This window comes from Triticum aestivum, chromosome 2D (genome assembly GCF_018294505.1).
Source record: "Triticum aestivum cultivar Chinese Spring chromosome 2D, IWGSC CS RefSeq v2.1, whole genome shotgun sequence".
NCBI classification, from domain to species: Eukaryota; Viridiplantae; Streptophyta; class Magnoliopsida; order Poales; family Poaceae; genus Triticum; species Triticum aestivum.
The window spans coordinates 153,019,428-153,034,966 of NC_057799.1; the positions used below are offsets into that span (position 1 = coordinate 153,019,428).

General features: G+C 46.4%; 1 protein-coding gene across 1 annotated transcript; it reads left to right on the forward strand.

The window, feature by feature from the left end:
- The first annotated feature begins 11,490 nt into the window (after positions 1-11,490).
- Positions 11,491-15,031, forward strand: LOC123052293 (UDP-rhamnose/UDP-galactose transporter 2). Its single transcript, XM_044475426.1, has 5 exons — positions 11,491-11,992; positions 12,112-12,296; positions 12,408-12,608; positions 13,761-13,922; positions 14,368-15,031. The coding sequence occupies exons 1-5, from the start codon at positions 11,860-11,862 to the stop codon at positions 14,728-14,730; spliced, it is 1,044 nt and encodes a 347-aa protein (XP_044331361.1). The 5' UTR covers positions 11,491-11,859; the 3' UTR covers positions 14,731-15,031.
- Positions 15,032-15,539: the final 508 nt, after the last annotated feature.

Consider the following 15,539-nt stretch of genomic DNA (forward strand, 5'->3'; position numbering starts at 1 on the left):
TCAGCTACTAATACCTTCAAATATTCTTTGGCTCCCCTTGTGTCGAATCTATAAATTTGGGTCGAATACTCTACCCTCGAAAACTGTTGCGATCCCCTATACTTGTGGGTTATCAATGACTACTTGATAGTTTAGTGCGCTATGCTTTGCGGCTTAGAACCGGGACTTCAAAAATGTTTTGAACACCACAGAGCATATGAGATGTTCCAAGAGCTGAAATTGGTATTCCAGACTCATGCCTGTGTCGAGAGGTATGAGACCTCTGACAAAGTACTTTGCCTACAAAATGGAGGAGAATAGCTCAGCTAGTGAGCATGTGCTCAGAATGTCTGGGTACTACAATCGCTTGAATCAAGTGAGAGTTAATCTTCCAGATAAGATAGTGATTGACAAAGTTCTCTAGTCACTATCACCAAGTTACTAGAACTTCGTGATGAACTATAATATGCAAGGGATAACGAAAACGGTTCCCAAGCTCTTCGCGATGCTGAAATCAGCGAAGGTAGAAATCAAGAAATAGCATCAAGTGTTGATGGTTAAACAAGAACACTAGTTTCAAGAAAAAGGGCAAGGGAAAGAAAGGGAACTTCAAGAAGAATGGCAAGCAAGTTTCCACTCCCGTGAAGAAGCCCAAAGCTAGACCCAAACCTGAAACTGAGTGCTTCTACTGCAAAGGAAATGGTCACTGGAGGCAGAACTGCCCAAAAACTTGGCGGATAAGAAGGATAGAAAAGTGAACAAAGGTATATTTGATATACATGTTGTTGATGTGTACTTTACTAAGTGTTCATAGTAGCCCCTGGGTATTTGATACCTGTACAGTTGCTAAGATTTGTAACTCGAAACATGAGTTGCAAAATGAACATATACTAGTTAAGGGCGAGGTGACGATGTGTGTTGGAAGTGATTCCAAGGTTGATAAGATCACCAACGCACAGTCCCTTTACCTTCGGGGTTAGTGTTGAATCTAAAAATAAATGTTATTTGGTGTTTGCGTTGAGCAGGAATATGATTGGATCATGTTTATTGCGATATGGTTATTCAAAGTCAAAGAATAATTGTTATTCTGTTTACATGAATAAAACCTTCTATGGTCATACACTCAATATAAATGGTTTATTGAATCTCGATCGTAGTGATACACATATTCATAATATTGATGCCAAAAGATGCAAAGTTTATAATGATAGTGCAACATATTTGTGGCACTGCCGTTTAGGTCATATAGGTGTAAAGCGCATGAAGAAACTCCATGCGGATGGACTTTTGGAATCACTTGACTATGAATCAATTGATGCTTGGGAACCATGCCTCATGGGCAAGATGACTAAGACTCCATTCTCTGGAACAATGGAGCGAGCCACTGACTTATTGGAAATAATACATACCCATGTATGCGGTCCGATGAGTGTTGAGGCTTGTGGTGGGTATCGTTATTTTCTGACCTTCACAGATGATTTGAGCAGATATGGGTATATCTACTTGATGAAACACAAGTCTGAAACATTTGAAAAGTTCAAAGAACTTCAGAGTGAAGTGGAGAATCATCATAACAAGAAAATAAAGTTTCTACGATCTGATCGCGGACGCGAATATTTGAGTTACGAGTTTGGCCTTCATTTAAAACAATGTGGAATAGTTTCACAACTCATGCCACCTGGAACACCATAGCGTAATGGTGTGTCAGAATGTCGTAACCGTACTTTATTAGATATGGTGCGATCTATGATGTCTCTTACACCGATTTACCACTATAGTTTTGGGGTTATGCATTAGAAACAACTGCATTCACGTTAAATAAGGCACCGTCTAAATCCGTTGAGACGACACCGTATGAACTGTGGTTTGGCAAGAAAACTAAGCTGTCGTCTCTTAAAGTTTGGGGTTGCGATGCTTATGTGAAAAAGCTTCAGCCTGATAAGCTCGAACCCAAATCGGAGAAGTGCGTACTCATAGGATACCCAAAAGAAACTGTTGGGTACACCTTCTACCGCAGATCCAAAGGCAAGATCTTCGTTGCTAAGAATGTATCCTTTCTAGAGAAGGAGTTTCTCTCGAAAGAAGTGAGTGGGAGGAAAGTAGAAATTCATGAGGTAATTGTACATTCGCTCAAATTGGAAAGTAGCACATCAGTGAAATCTGTTCCCGTGATGCCTACACAACTAGAGAGGAAGCTAATGATGGTGATCATGAAACTTCGGATCAAGTTACTACAGGACCTCGTAGGTCGAACAGAGCACGTTCCGCACCAGAGTGGTACGGTAATCCTGTCTTGGAAGTCATGTTATTAGACCATGGCGAACCTACGAACTATGGAGAAGATATGATGAGCCAGATTCCGACAAATGGCTTGAGGCCATGAAATTTGAGATAGGATCCATGTATGAGAACAAAGTGTGGACTTTGGTGGACTTGCCCAATGATCGGCAAGCCATTGAGAATAAATAGATCTTCAAGAGGAAGACGGACACTGATGGTAGTGTTATTATCTACAAAGCTCTACTTGTCGCAAAAGGTTCTTGACAAGTTCAAGGAGTTTTACTACGATGAGACTTTCTCACTCGTATCAATGCTTAAGTCTATCCGAATCATGTTAGCAATTGCCGCATTTTATGAAATCTGGTAAATGGATATCAAAACTGCATTCCTTAATGGAAAAAGAGTTGTATATGATACAACCAGAAGGTTTTGTCAATCCTAAAGGTACTAACAAAATGTGCATGCTCCAGCGATCCATCTATGGACTGGTACAAGCATCTCGGAGTTGGAATATACGCTTTGATGAGTTGATCAAAGCATATAGTTTTATACAGACTTGTGGTGAAGCCTGTATTTACAAGTAAGTGAGTAGGAGCACTACAGCCTTTCTGATAAGTATATGTGAAGGACATATTGTTGATTGGAAATAATGTAGAATTTTCTAGAAAGCCTAAAGGAGTGTTTGAAAGGAGTTTTTCAAAGAAAGACCTCGGTGAAGCTGCTTACATATTGGGCATCAAGATCTATAGAGATAGATTATGACGCTTGATAAGACTTTTGATGAGTACATACCTTGATAAGATTTTGAAGGAGTTCAAAATGGATCAGTCAAAGAAGGAGTTCTTGCCTGAGTTGTAAGGTATGAAGTTGAGTAAGACTAAAAACCTGACCACGGCAGAAGATAGAGAGAGAATGAAATTCATATCCTATTCCTCAGGTTCTATAAAGTATGACATGCTGTGTACCAGACCTATTGTGTACTTTGCCATGAGTTTGACAAGGGGGTACAATAGTGATCCAGGAGTAGATCACTGGACAGCGGTCAAAATTATCCTTAGAGGACTAAGGAAATATTTCTTGGTTATGGAGGTGATAAAGAGTTCATCGTAAAGAGTTACATCGATGCAAGCTTTGGCAGCAATCTGGATGACTCTGAGTCTCGATCTGGATACATATTGAAAGTGGGAGCAATTAGTTACAGTAGCTCCATGCAGAGCATTGTAGACATAGAAATTTGCAAAATACATACAGATCTGAATGTGGCAGACCCGTTGACTAAACTTCTCTCACAAGCAAAACATGATCACACCTTATTACTCTTTGGGTGTTAATCACGTGACGATGTGAACTAGATATTGACTCTAGTAAACCCTTTGGGTGTTGGTCACATAGCGATGTGAACTATATGTGTTAATCACATGGCGATGTGAACTATAGGTGTTATTCACATGGCAATGTGAACTAGATTATTGGCTCTAGTGCAAGTGGGAGACTGAAGGAAATATGCCCTAGAGGCAATAATAAAGTTGTTATTTTTTATTTCCTTATATCATGATAAATGTTTATTATTCATGCTAGAATTGTATTAACCGAAAACTTGATACATGTGTGGATACATAGACAAAACACCGTGTCCCTAGTAAGCCTCTACTAGACTAGCTTGTTAATCAAAGATGGTTAAGTATCCTAACCATAGACATGTGTTGTCATTTGATGAACGGGATCACATCATTAGGAGAATGATGTGATGGACAAGACCCATCCGTTAGCTTAGCATATTGATCGTTCAGTTTTATTGCTATTGCTTTCTTCATGTCATATACATATTCCTTTGACTACGAGATTATGCAACTCCCGGATACCGGAGGAATACCTTGTGTGCTATCAAACGTCACAACGTAACTGGGTGATTATAAAGATGCTCTACAGGTATCTCCAAAGGTGTTTTTTGGGTTGGCATAGATCAAGATTAGGATTTGTCACTCCGAGTATCGGAGAGGTATCTTTGGGCCCTCTCGGTAATGCACATCATAATAAACCTTGCAAGCAATGTGACTAATGAGTTAGTTGCAGGATGATGCATTACGGAACGATTAAAGAGACTTGCCGGTAATGAGATTAAACTCGGTATGATGATACCGACGATCGAATCTCGGGCAAGTAACATACCAATGACAAAGGGAATAACGTATGTTGTCATTACGGTACGACCGATAAAGATCTTCGTAGAATATGTGGGAACCAATATGAGCATCCAGGTTCTGTTGTTGGTTATTGACCGAAGAGGTGTCTCGGTCATGTCTACATAGTTCTCGAACCCGTAGGGTCCGTACGCTTAACGTTCGATGACGATTTTGTATTATCTGAGTTATGTGATTTGGTGACCGAATGTTGTTCGGAGTCCCAGATGAGATCACGGACATGACGAGGACTCTCGAAATGGTCGATAGGTAAAGATTCATATATAGGGCAATGATATTCGGACATGGGAAGTGTTCTGGGGGTACCGGGTACATATCGGGTCACCGAAAGGGGTTCCAGGCATCCCCCCGGCAACTACATGGGCCTAATGGGCCAAGAAGGGGACAGACCAGCCCCTAGGGGGCTGGTGCGCCCCATGTAGGCCAAAATAGGGGGAGGGAAAGAGGAGAAGAGGGAAAGGAAGGGGAGGGATTCGGCCTCCCCCTTCCTTCTCTCCTCCCTCCTCCTTCCTTCCCCCTCCGGATGAATATGGAAGGGGGGAGGCCGAATTGGGAGGCGCCCAGGTAGGATTCCTCCTACTTGGGGAACCCCCTTGTCTGCCTCTGCCCCTCCAACCTATATATATGAGGGGGGCACCGCTAGAACACACAACATTGATTTCTAGCCGTGTGCGGCGCCCTCCTCCACAGTTTACGCCTCCGGTCATATTGTCGTAGTGCTGAGGTGAAGCCCTGCGCGGATCACTTCACCATCACCGTCACCACGCCGTCGTGCTGACGAAACTCTCCCTCGACACTTTGCTGGATCAAGAGTTCGAGGGACGTCATCGAGCTGAACGTGTGCAGGACTCGGAGGTGATGTATGTTCAGTGCTTGATTGGTCGGAACGATAAGAATTTCGATTACATCAACCGTGTTGTCAAACGCTTCCGCTTTCGGTCTACGAGGGTACGTGGACACACTCTCCCCCTCTCGTTGTTATGCATCTCCTAGATAGATCTTGCGTGAGCGTAGGAATTTTTTTGAAATCGCATGCTATGTTTCCCAACAATACGTGCCGCTCCCGTGCCGGTGGCGGGAAGGAGAATCCAGTGCCTTCACTTTGATTAGTACTTTATGTTAGTTTTTTTAGACCTCGCTGGTGCGGCGCTCGGGCGGATGGTGGTGCTTCTTCTTTGAGTTTGTCTTTTGGGCTTCAATCCTCCTCGAGTTCATCTATTTGGACGTAGTCGACGAAGCTGCGGCGTAGATTCATGATGTCTCCTTGAAGTGGGGTTAGGGTTTCCGTCATGTGGTGAGATTTGGCGTCAGGTACATCAAATATATGTAAGGGTTCAACGACAATGACCGCGGCTCTAGGGCGTTGGTGCTTAGGGGCATGTGCACGAAGATTTTCCGACTGTCATCGACAAGGTCAAGCCGACTACGATAGAGGAGCGACGACCGCGATGCGCCGGCCGCTCGTTCTGGCGACAGTAGTGGTCATTCGGTGGTGTAGAAATCTCGATGTAGTTTTTACTATGTTTGAGATGCTTTGCAGCTCCGATGAACTTTTATAATAGACATGATCCTTTTCGTAAGAACAAAGTAGTATTACCAGACATTCTTGTGGCATCGTAATATCCTTGCGCTCCCGATTATCAATAGACATGACATTATGGAGGTGTTTAATAGGTTGCATCGTCTTTGAGCTAATTTGCATTTGTGACTGAGTTGGACCTGGTTGAGGGAATGCATGTCAAGAACCATGTTCTACACATATCCTTGTAGGTTGCATATAGGTTGGCTGCACTAGGGAAACAATTTCCCCCTAACATTTGGTGGCCTGCGTTGGGCTAGGTTGATGCACTATGCAATGTTTGGTTGTATATACACTGGACCAGATTAAGAGTTAAGGCCTAGTTTGGCAGCGCTGTATTTAAAATACCATAGTATCTCAAAACTTCGGTATTGCAACGCCTGGGTGATGAATACTACGGTTTTAAAGAAACTGCAATTTTTTTCTCAGTTTTAGAAAAACTACCGATACATTTGGCTGATGTTGTTTTACTGTAGTTTTGGCCGATAGTCACACAACTTAATCTAACTTATACTACACGTACGGAGCTACAGGACCGGATGCGACCGGCTGCATGCAACGCTGTATGGTCTTCTGATCGCTGAGCTAGGAAGTTGCAGACGTGATCGGCCGTAGCTAATTTACAAAGAATAGGAATCGATATCCTATTTTAACTAGTGTGGTGCAAGCCATTGAAAGGATACTGCCGTGTGGTTAGTTATGCTTACAAACCAAGCTGCACGACAGTCAACCAGCGGATAACACGAGCAACTTTTCCCCAGTTTCAGAAAAAAGAGGTCCAGACCTCTTTTTTAATACTCCAAAAAAACCACAGTATCAACAATACCACTGTTTATGAAACTGCAGTTTTTGGTATAGCCAAACGCCTCAAAGTATTCAAAACTATAGTTTTTCAAAAAACTGTGATATTCTAGTAATACTTTAAAAATACTTTGCATCCAAACGGGGCCTAACCATTACACGTGACACACACAGTTACAAATAGCGTTTATATCTACTGCCATGTGGCCCTGGCGGATGGGCTCCATTTGTCATAAACATAGTTAATTTTTAACCAATCTATCACTGTTGTTTTCTAAAATAAAAAAACCACAATTGTGGTAGGTATTAGAAGCTTCTCAAAAACAACCGTTTTTTAAAATCCTAGCCTGAATCGTTGCAGATTGATGGTATTTACTACAATGTGTTCTCATATGGCATGTTTATGATTTTGATTTGAGTGATTTTGATGGTTTAAAGTGTAAATTACCGGAAAGCTTAAAATTAATGGGGATTATAGCTTAGCACACTCGCCAATCAACGATGGTTTTTCCTCCTCCTGAAGCTAATCTAGGGTTCTTCTGCCTCCCGTCGGCGTCACCGCCGGTCTGCCTCGTCTTCGGTGGCCTTAGGGCCATGGCGGCGCAAGGGGATCCCGGCTCTTGTCGACAGGAGGGCTTTATTTTTAGATGTTTCTTCGAGTTTTGTTAGGGTTTGTCTCCTGCTAAGGAAGACGAGACGGCGGCGGCTGTCTGAGGATGAAATGATGGTCTACCCGCCTAGCCCCCGTCTCGGTGGTGCGTCTAGCGACTAGCGTCGTTGGTGGGCGTGTGGAGGTGTGTCTCCGGCAGATCTATCCTTGGTGGATTTGCTCAGATCTAGTCATAATTCGTCTACGTTCGTGTGTTTTCAGTTTGGATCCTTTCGATCTACGCTACTCTTCAACGGCGACAATTGTTGTTCTACTGTGTTGGTCCTATATATATGGCCTTAGCACGACGACTCTCGACTGTCTACTACAACAAGTTTTGTCCGATTTTGATTTTGGGGGGGGGGGGGGGGGGGGCAATGACAGCGGCGCACCTTTGGCTCTTATAGTTGTCGCTAGATGGTCTACGGATCTGAATGTAATTTTTATTATTTCTAATGTTCATTGTACTGCCACGATTGAAAATGAATAGATTAAATTTTTTCAAATAAATAAATAAACATCAACGATGGTTTTATATACAAGCACTACTACATTATGCACTTACCAATCAGTGCCTCCGACGCAAAAATAGCACTGCTCCATCGTGGACGGGCGGCACCGTAACTAAGCCGACCTCCAATCGCGATCGACCAATCGCCGTCAGCTGTCATACACTCGCAGACGCCCCGTGTCCCTCCAAGACCAGCAACGTGAACGTGAGACGAGACAAAACCTCCCCTTGTCCGCACCCCGCACCTACCTTATCAGCCCAACGAACCAGCCTGCTTGCTTCCTCCAACGGCCAGGGCGGGAGGGACCTGGCCGGCCGGCCCCATCAGCACACCGCCGTCCCCGTCCTACGCCTAAACAAATCCAATCCGGCCAGGGCAAGAGCCGGGAGCTCGTCGGTGCCGCAGAATCTCCCCGTCACCCCGAGCCGGCATCGCGATGCGTACCACAACGACGCCAGAATGATTGCACCATTTTGCCAAAGATATTCCTGCCATAGTCAGTTTTGTTCTGGGATGCGGTCGTCTTCTTGGCTCCGATCAAAAGAGACATTGATAACCTTGCAGACATCTTGAGGGACTTCGGTGAGGTCACGGGATTGTGCACCAATCTACACAAGAGCTCTTTTGTGCCCATCCATTGCAACCATCTCGATTTAGGTCGCCTAACCCAAAGGTTCCCGGCAACTAGGACCTCCTCCCCCCCTGCGATACTTGGGGCTCCCTCTCTCAATTTGACAATTAAAGTTGGTGGATCTTCAGTTTTTAGTAGACAAGGTTGCGAGCAAGCTAACAACTTATGAGGGCAAAAACATCACCACCATCGGTCGAACTGCTCTTGTCAAGTCCGTGATCACCTCTCTGGTGGTCTACCCCGCCACACCGTTGGTCATCCCGCCAACCATCCTTCTCAAGGTCAACAAGCTTGAGAGAGCTTTCCTTTGGTCTGGTTCAGACAAGACGACGGGAGCAAAATGTAAGGTGAATTGGGAGATTGTTTGCCGGCCACTTCAATATGGGGGACTCGATGTTCTCAACACCAACAAGTTTACGCGTGCCCTACGGTTGCGATGGCCGTGGTATGAATGGAAGGAGCCCATCAAAATGTGTGTGGGGATGGGAAACCCATGTGACGAGGAGGACCTAGAGTTTTTCTATGCATCTACCACTATCATCGTTGGTAACGGTGCAAAACCCCCCTTCTGGGACTCACCTTGGCTCCTTGGGCGCAAACCGAAAGACATTGCCCCGCTCATCCACGAAGCGTCCACGAGAAAGAATTGGAAGGTTCGAGAGGCCCTCAAACACAACGCGTGGATTCTCATGATCAAACCTCCCGCCAACGTCTCCGCAGAGCACATCACACAATTCTTCACACTTTGGGCGCTTTTGCCTGAGGTCCAACTCGATGAGCTCACCGAGGACGACATCCTGTGGAAGCATATGGCTAGTGGGCTCTACTCGCGGCATCCGCATACAAGGCGCAATTTTTAGGGATGGTTCTCTCACCCATGGATAAAATGATATGGAAGGCTTGGGCTCCCCCAAAGGTTAAGTTCTTTGCTTGGTTGGCTCTACAAGATAGAGTTTGGACCGCCGATAGATTGGCGAAGCGTGGGTGGCCCAACTGTGGTCTCTGCCCTCTCTGTAAGAGAGTGCAAGAATGTGGGTCTCATCTATTCTTCAAGTGCCGCTATACTCGAAGGCTTTGGTCTTTGATCATTGACAAATACCACATTCTCGGACTTGACGCCTCCGGTTGGCCCTTGTTCGACTTGGTTGAGGCTTGGTGGGCAAGTACCTGCGACAACGACACGCCAAACCGCCAAGCTAAGGCGTCCCTAACCATGCTTGTTTCATGAACTACCTGGAACGAGCGAAAGCAAGAGTCTTCAAACAGAAGAGCGCACCGCCGACTACATTGCTTGCCTCCATCGAGACCGAGGCCAACCTTTGGATCATTGCCCGTGCAAAGAAATTAGGGTCTATTATTTTGCGAGAGTAATCTCATGTCGTGTATTCGGGTTACTTGTAACAAACTCTATTCTCCCTTATTTAATGGATGAGGCAAAACTTTTGCCTCCGTTTCAAAAAAAATTGTTCTGGAAAAGTGGCGGTGATTGGCGAACTGATGGGTCAATGGCAGTAACTTGCGCGACGGGACGGGCACTCAGACAGACATGAATCCCTCGAACTGGCCACCATCTGTCCATGCATCAACGCATGTGCCATGTGACCTTTTGCTTAGCGAATGTTGTACCTGCCAGGTCAAATGAACTGGCCTCCTCGTCCCGTGACACGTGCAGCAAGCGAGGTCCTCGGTCAAAAGATGTCCCGATCCCAACTTGCCAGCGACTTCCACGGCCCAGTGGCCTAACAATCACCGGAAGAAATTAAGGTGACCTGGCGTGCCGAAACTGCACTGTTCTGTCATGTGGGGGCCACACGTCAGAATGTTACTACTAGTATCTGACAAGTACTGCCAACTTAATTTGGTCCTTATCTGATCATCTTTCGAATGGTCAGCCAAATCACTATCGGCCCGTCCACGACGGTTCCCATCGAGAGGATTAAGGGCCAGTTCTTTTGGTGGCTTCTAGAATAAGCTGCAAAAAGCTGCCCCAAGCTGCAAAAAGCTGCCCCCTACCCAGCTTATTCTATAAGCCAACCAAGTTTATTTTTTTAGAAGCCTAGTAGTTAAGACTTGACTAGTAGGCTTCTAAAAAAAAATTTGGTTGGGCTTCTAGAATAAGCTGGGTAGGGGGCAGCTTATTCTGGAAGCCCAAAAAAGTTAGCAAAAGAACTGGCCCTAAATGTGGAAAGCCCACCACATACACACAAGAGAAAAATCTGCAATGTGCACCCAGGTTTAGTGGTCACCACTTATCGACAACCTTAACAATCTATAAAGATCCTGTCCTACTATTCCTTTAGCAACTGGAGTATACTGTACACGGAGGCGGCGATCTCGAGGCAGCGTACACGATAGACTGTAGACTACCACGACGACGAGAAAGTGATTGCACGGCTCCCTTTTGCACGATGCCACCTTGACACGAAAAGTTTCCAGTTCCTCGCGCCCTTGCTTGCCACTGCAGGAAAGGAGTTCATTCGGTGGTGCAGTCCCAAGTTTCCTATTCTTTTTCTCGAATAAGTTTTGCTATCTTGTACCCAAAAAAACAACAGTGAAGTCACACAGGTAGTACCACGAACCGTCGAGCAGGAACTGTGCCCTTTGCCGTAGTACGACGGGGTAGGGTAAATGGAAAAGTGAGAGGCTCTGGTCTGGGTCGCTTTACCGCACCGGCGGGGCGGAAACGGTCGCGACGGCTTTGAATTGAACGGGGCAGCGAGGAAAATCCTGCGCCGCGACGCGCAAAACGAGGCGAAACTGCAAGGAAAGCGAAAAAGGGCAGGCCATCACAAGAGATCCATCCATCCACCCATCCGTCCAACTGGTCGAGCCGAGAACACCTCGTCCCTGTCGTCGCCTCCCTCCCTCCCCGTCCGCCGTTCGTTGGCTCGTCTCTCTTCTTACCCACCTCGCTCCCTCCCTCCCTCCCTCCCGGAAATCGCAAGATTTTCACCGGCTTCCCGTTGACGTTTCCGCCACTGCGGCAGCACAATTCGAAACCCTCCCGCACACTCCCCTGGCCCTCCCCCTTCCGTGCCTAGGCGGCAACGCTCCTTCTCGCCTCCCCTCCCATCTCCTTTATAACCGAGCGGGCGGCCCCTCCCGCGTGAGGCACCGAGGACGGGGGCAGAACCGCAGCGCAGCCGAGCCGAGACCAGACCAGACGAACCGCGCCGAGCCCTACCCTCCTCCACCACCGGGTCTCCCTGCGAGGGCGGAGGAGCGACATGGAGCCGGCCGAGAAGAAGCCGCCGGCGGTGTCCGACCTCGGCGCCTGGGGGATGAACGTCGTCAGCTCCGTCGGCCTCATCATGGCCAACAAGCAGCTCATGTCCTCCGCCGGCTACGCCTTCTCCTTCGGTACGCCCCTCGCTCTGTCCCAGATCTGGATCCGCCGCCTTGGGGGGCTTGTCGCAGGCGGATCTGACGACTGACGCGCTCCTGTTTTTGTTTGTTTACCCTCGCCTGCGCGAATGCAGCCACCACGTTGACCGGGTTCCACTTCACCGTCACGGCGCTCGTCGGATGGATTTCCAAGGCCACCGGCTACTCCGCCTCCAAGCACGTCCCCCTCTGGGAGCTCGTCTGGTTCTCGCTCGTCGCCAACGCCTCCATCACCGGGATGAACCTCAGCCTCATGCTCAACTCTGTCGGGTTCTATCAGGTATAATATGCTTTATGCCTGCGCTGCTGCCTATTGGCCATTGGCCATGAATAAGAATACGTGGCCTTGATCTGTGTCTGAAGAACGTGTGCAAACTATTCCAATTTGCAGATCTCCAAATTGAGCATGATTCCGGTGGTTTGCTTGATGGAATGGGTACTCAACAGCAAGCACTACACAACCAAGGTTATATCAGCAGTGGTTGTCGTCGCAGCGGGCGTCGGGATTTGCACCGTCACCGATGTGGAGGTCAATGCTAAGGGCTTCATTTGTGCTTGCGTGGCTGTGTTCTGCACGTCGCTGCAACAGATTGTGAGTTTATTTTCTCTGTCTGGATACAATTTGTGCATTTTAGATTCCTGCTTACTTAGAAAGTTAAATACTGGGCGTAGATACCCTAATTGGAAATGTTTCCTAAGATTTACGTACGTCGTTATGACTTTCACAATAGTTGGAAGTTGTACGACCAATGATGATAACGCCAATTTTCGTATGTTGTTATAACTTTTTCACTATTTGAAAGTTGTCTGGCCAATTGTGATAACGCCAAGGTGTTTTGCTGATAACGAGCAACATAGGTGCTTTGGTGAAACAATGTCCTATAGAAGCCAAATATTCAGTAGCTGGGTACTGTATGGTTCAGCTCATTCAATGATTTCACTTTCTGGTGCAGTACTGTTGTATCATCATTATTGTTTTTTTAAAACTGAGTATCATCATTATTGTGAGTTGTCGTAGTTACTGTGCCTTGGTGTGGATTTTCAAATGTGCCCAGTTAAAACTGTGCAACAAAGAAATCTCATGCTAACAGTGTGATATGCCTGTTACAGGCCATGGAACCAAAACCAACATTTTCATTGTTAACCTGCAGTATGCTTCATGAGTAAATAAATCACATCATCTCTCAAAAATAAATAAATCACGTCATATAGCTGCGGTGGTAAAGCTGCTGCCTTGTGACCATGAGGTCACGGGTTCAAGTCCTGGAAACAGCCTCTTGCAGAAATGTAGGGAAAGGCTGCGTACAATAGACCCAAAGTGGTCGGACCCTTCCCCAGACCCTGCGCAAGCGGGAGCTACATGCACCGGGGCTGCCCTTTATATAGCTGCGGATTACAGTTGAATTCTCTGATATCTGTATTCTCTTGCCTTTTGTTGCCTTGCATCGTGGAACATCCCTTTAAAATTCTGCGGTTACTTTTGGGCTTGCTACATCTTGGGATGATAATGTATTTTGGACTTTTCATGGGCGATGTTAGATACATAATTGTGGCCTTGAAGTTTTGGAAGATGATTGCTGATCTTAGTAATGTCAGTACATTGTTGATGAAGAGTTGCATTTTTAAACTGAACGCTAACGGGATTCCTTTTTTCCGTTTACAAGTCATGTTCCATAAAAACACGTATGCAGTTTAATAAATTCCACTATGTTTTGGGTTCTGACAATACCTGTTCTTGTTCCAGACAATTGGCTCCTTTCAGAAGAAGTACAACATTGGGTCATTTGAGCTGCTGAGCAAAACTGCACCAATACAGGCAGTGTCACTTATTATACTGGGTCCCTTTGTGGATTACTACCTAAATGGGCGTTGGCTATTGAACTACAGTTTTTCAACAGGGGCAACTGTAAGTTCTCACTCCTGCCACATAATTTTCAGTTAATGAAACAATGCCTTGTATCTTCTGCTATAGATTCGTGCCAATGTTAACTAAAGTATTTGAATTTATGACATTTTCCATTCCTCTACTGCTCAGTACCCCTCTGTAATAAGTTAGCAATTTCCTTTTCCAATTCATCTGATCCTGTCATGGAGCTGTAACAACACTGATTTTTCTCTTATTTGTTTTCTATGTTTTGTTTAACATCCTTCTTAAGAAACATGTAATTTATGTTATATGACTTGCGGTTTGCTGTTAGCCGCAACAATACTTCTAGCTTGTGGTTATAAATGCAGTTCGTGGTGATGTTTTCTGTTTTAATCATCACGCAGCTCTTCGTGTTGCTTTTAATGCTTTGTCAGGAAACAGCTTGTGTATGTTCTAACAATCTCCTGTGTTAATCCCTTTACAGTTCTTCATACTGCTTTCATGCTCCTTGGCTGTCTTCTGCAACATGAGCCAGTATCTCTGCATCGGGCGGTTCTCTGCAACCTCTTTCCAGGTCCTGGGCCACATGAAAACGGTGTGCGTGCTGATCCTCGGCTGGGTTCTGTTCGACTCGGCTCTCACCATCAAGAACATACTCGGGATGCTGCTCGCCATCATGGGCATGGTGGTCTATAGCTGGGCCATGGAGTCTGAGAAGAAGGCCACCTCGGCGATCCCGCGGAACAAGAGCGACATGCTGGACGGGGAGGACGTGCCCCTCAAGTCGAGAACGAGCGGCATTCCGCTGTCCTCTGATGACCTCGAGGAAGGCCCGATGAAGAGCTAGCCTGTCGCTGTTATTCATTCATTCTTCTTGGTTCTTTTGTATGTGTTTGATCCACAATGTCCGCCAGTCCAGTCCTCGAAGCTATCGACAGTCTTGTTAATTTTGCCTCTTGCTTGCTGGGTGGAGTTCCATCATAGGTGATGACGACCCCGGCCGGCCGGCCTCGGCGTAGATGACCACCACTTAGGAAATTTGTCAAGGCCGATATGGGCCGAGCCATGGTGATTCGTGATGGCTGTTGTTATAGACGACAGCAAATTATACTTATATAATGGAATACAGGTGTTCCCCCGTTGTAGCATCCCGGTGAATGCTTGCGATTATTCCTCCAGGGTTCGCTGTCGTGTTTTGCCGTGGCAATCGTGGTTTCCGTCAGCACCATGAGTGGTGGTGTGTGCATTGGTGTCGTGCGCCTTGTCGGGGTTGCCGGCTGCCGGCCTCACATGGGATAATGGGTGGGGCTTTGCCGGTGGCAACGTGGCCGTCGGCAACGAGGACGTGGACGGCGATGCTGCCGCCGGCCCATTGAGGAAAGCCGGAATCAGTGGCAAGGGTATCCTTTCACTGTTTGCACGTATGGTTTCTTCAGTTTGCTTTTCTCGAGTGCGTCATGTGCCTTTATTCAGTGATGGCACCGAACTGAAAGGGAACAACTCTCGATCGGGCATCAACCAAAGCAAAAGAGAAACGGGATCTTTGAAAAAGTCTCAGCGAGGAACTTAGATCATCTGGTCCCGAAACCGTTGGATGCCCGATCATACTGTTCCAAAGTACCATATCGGGTCCAGGAATGCAAGTCCCCCCGGTGC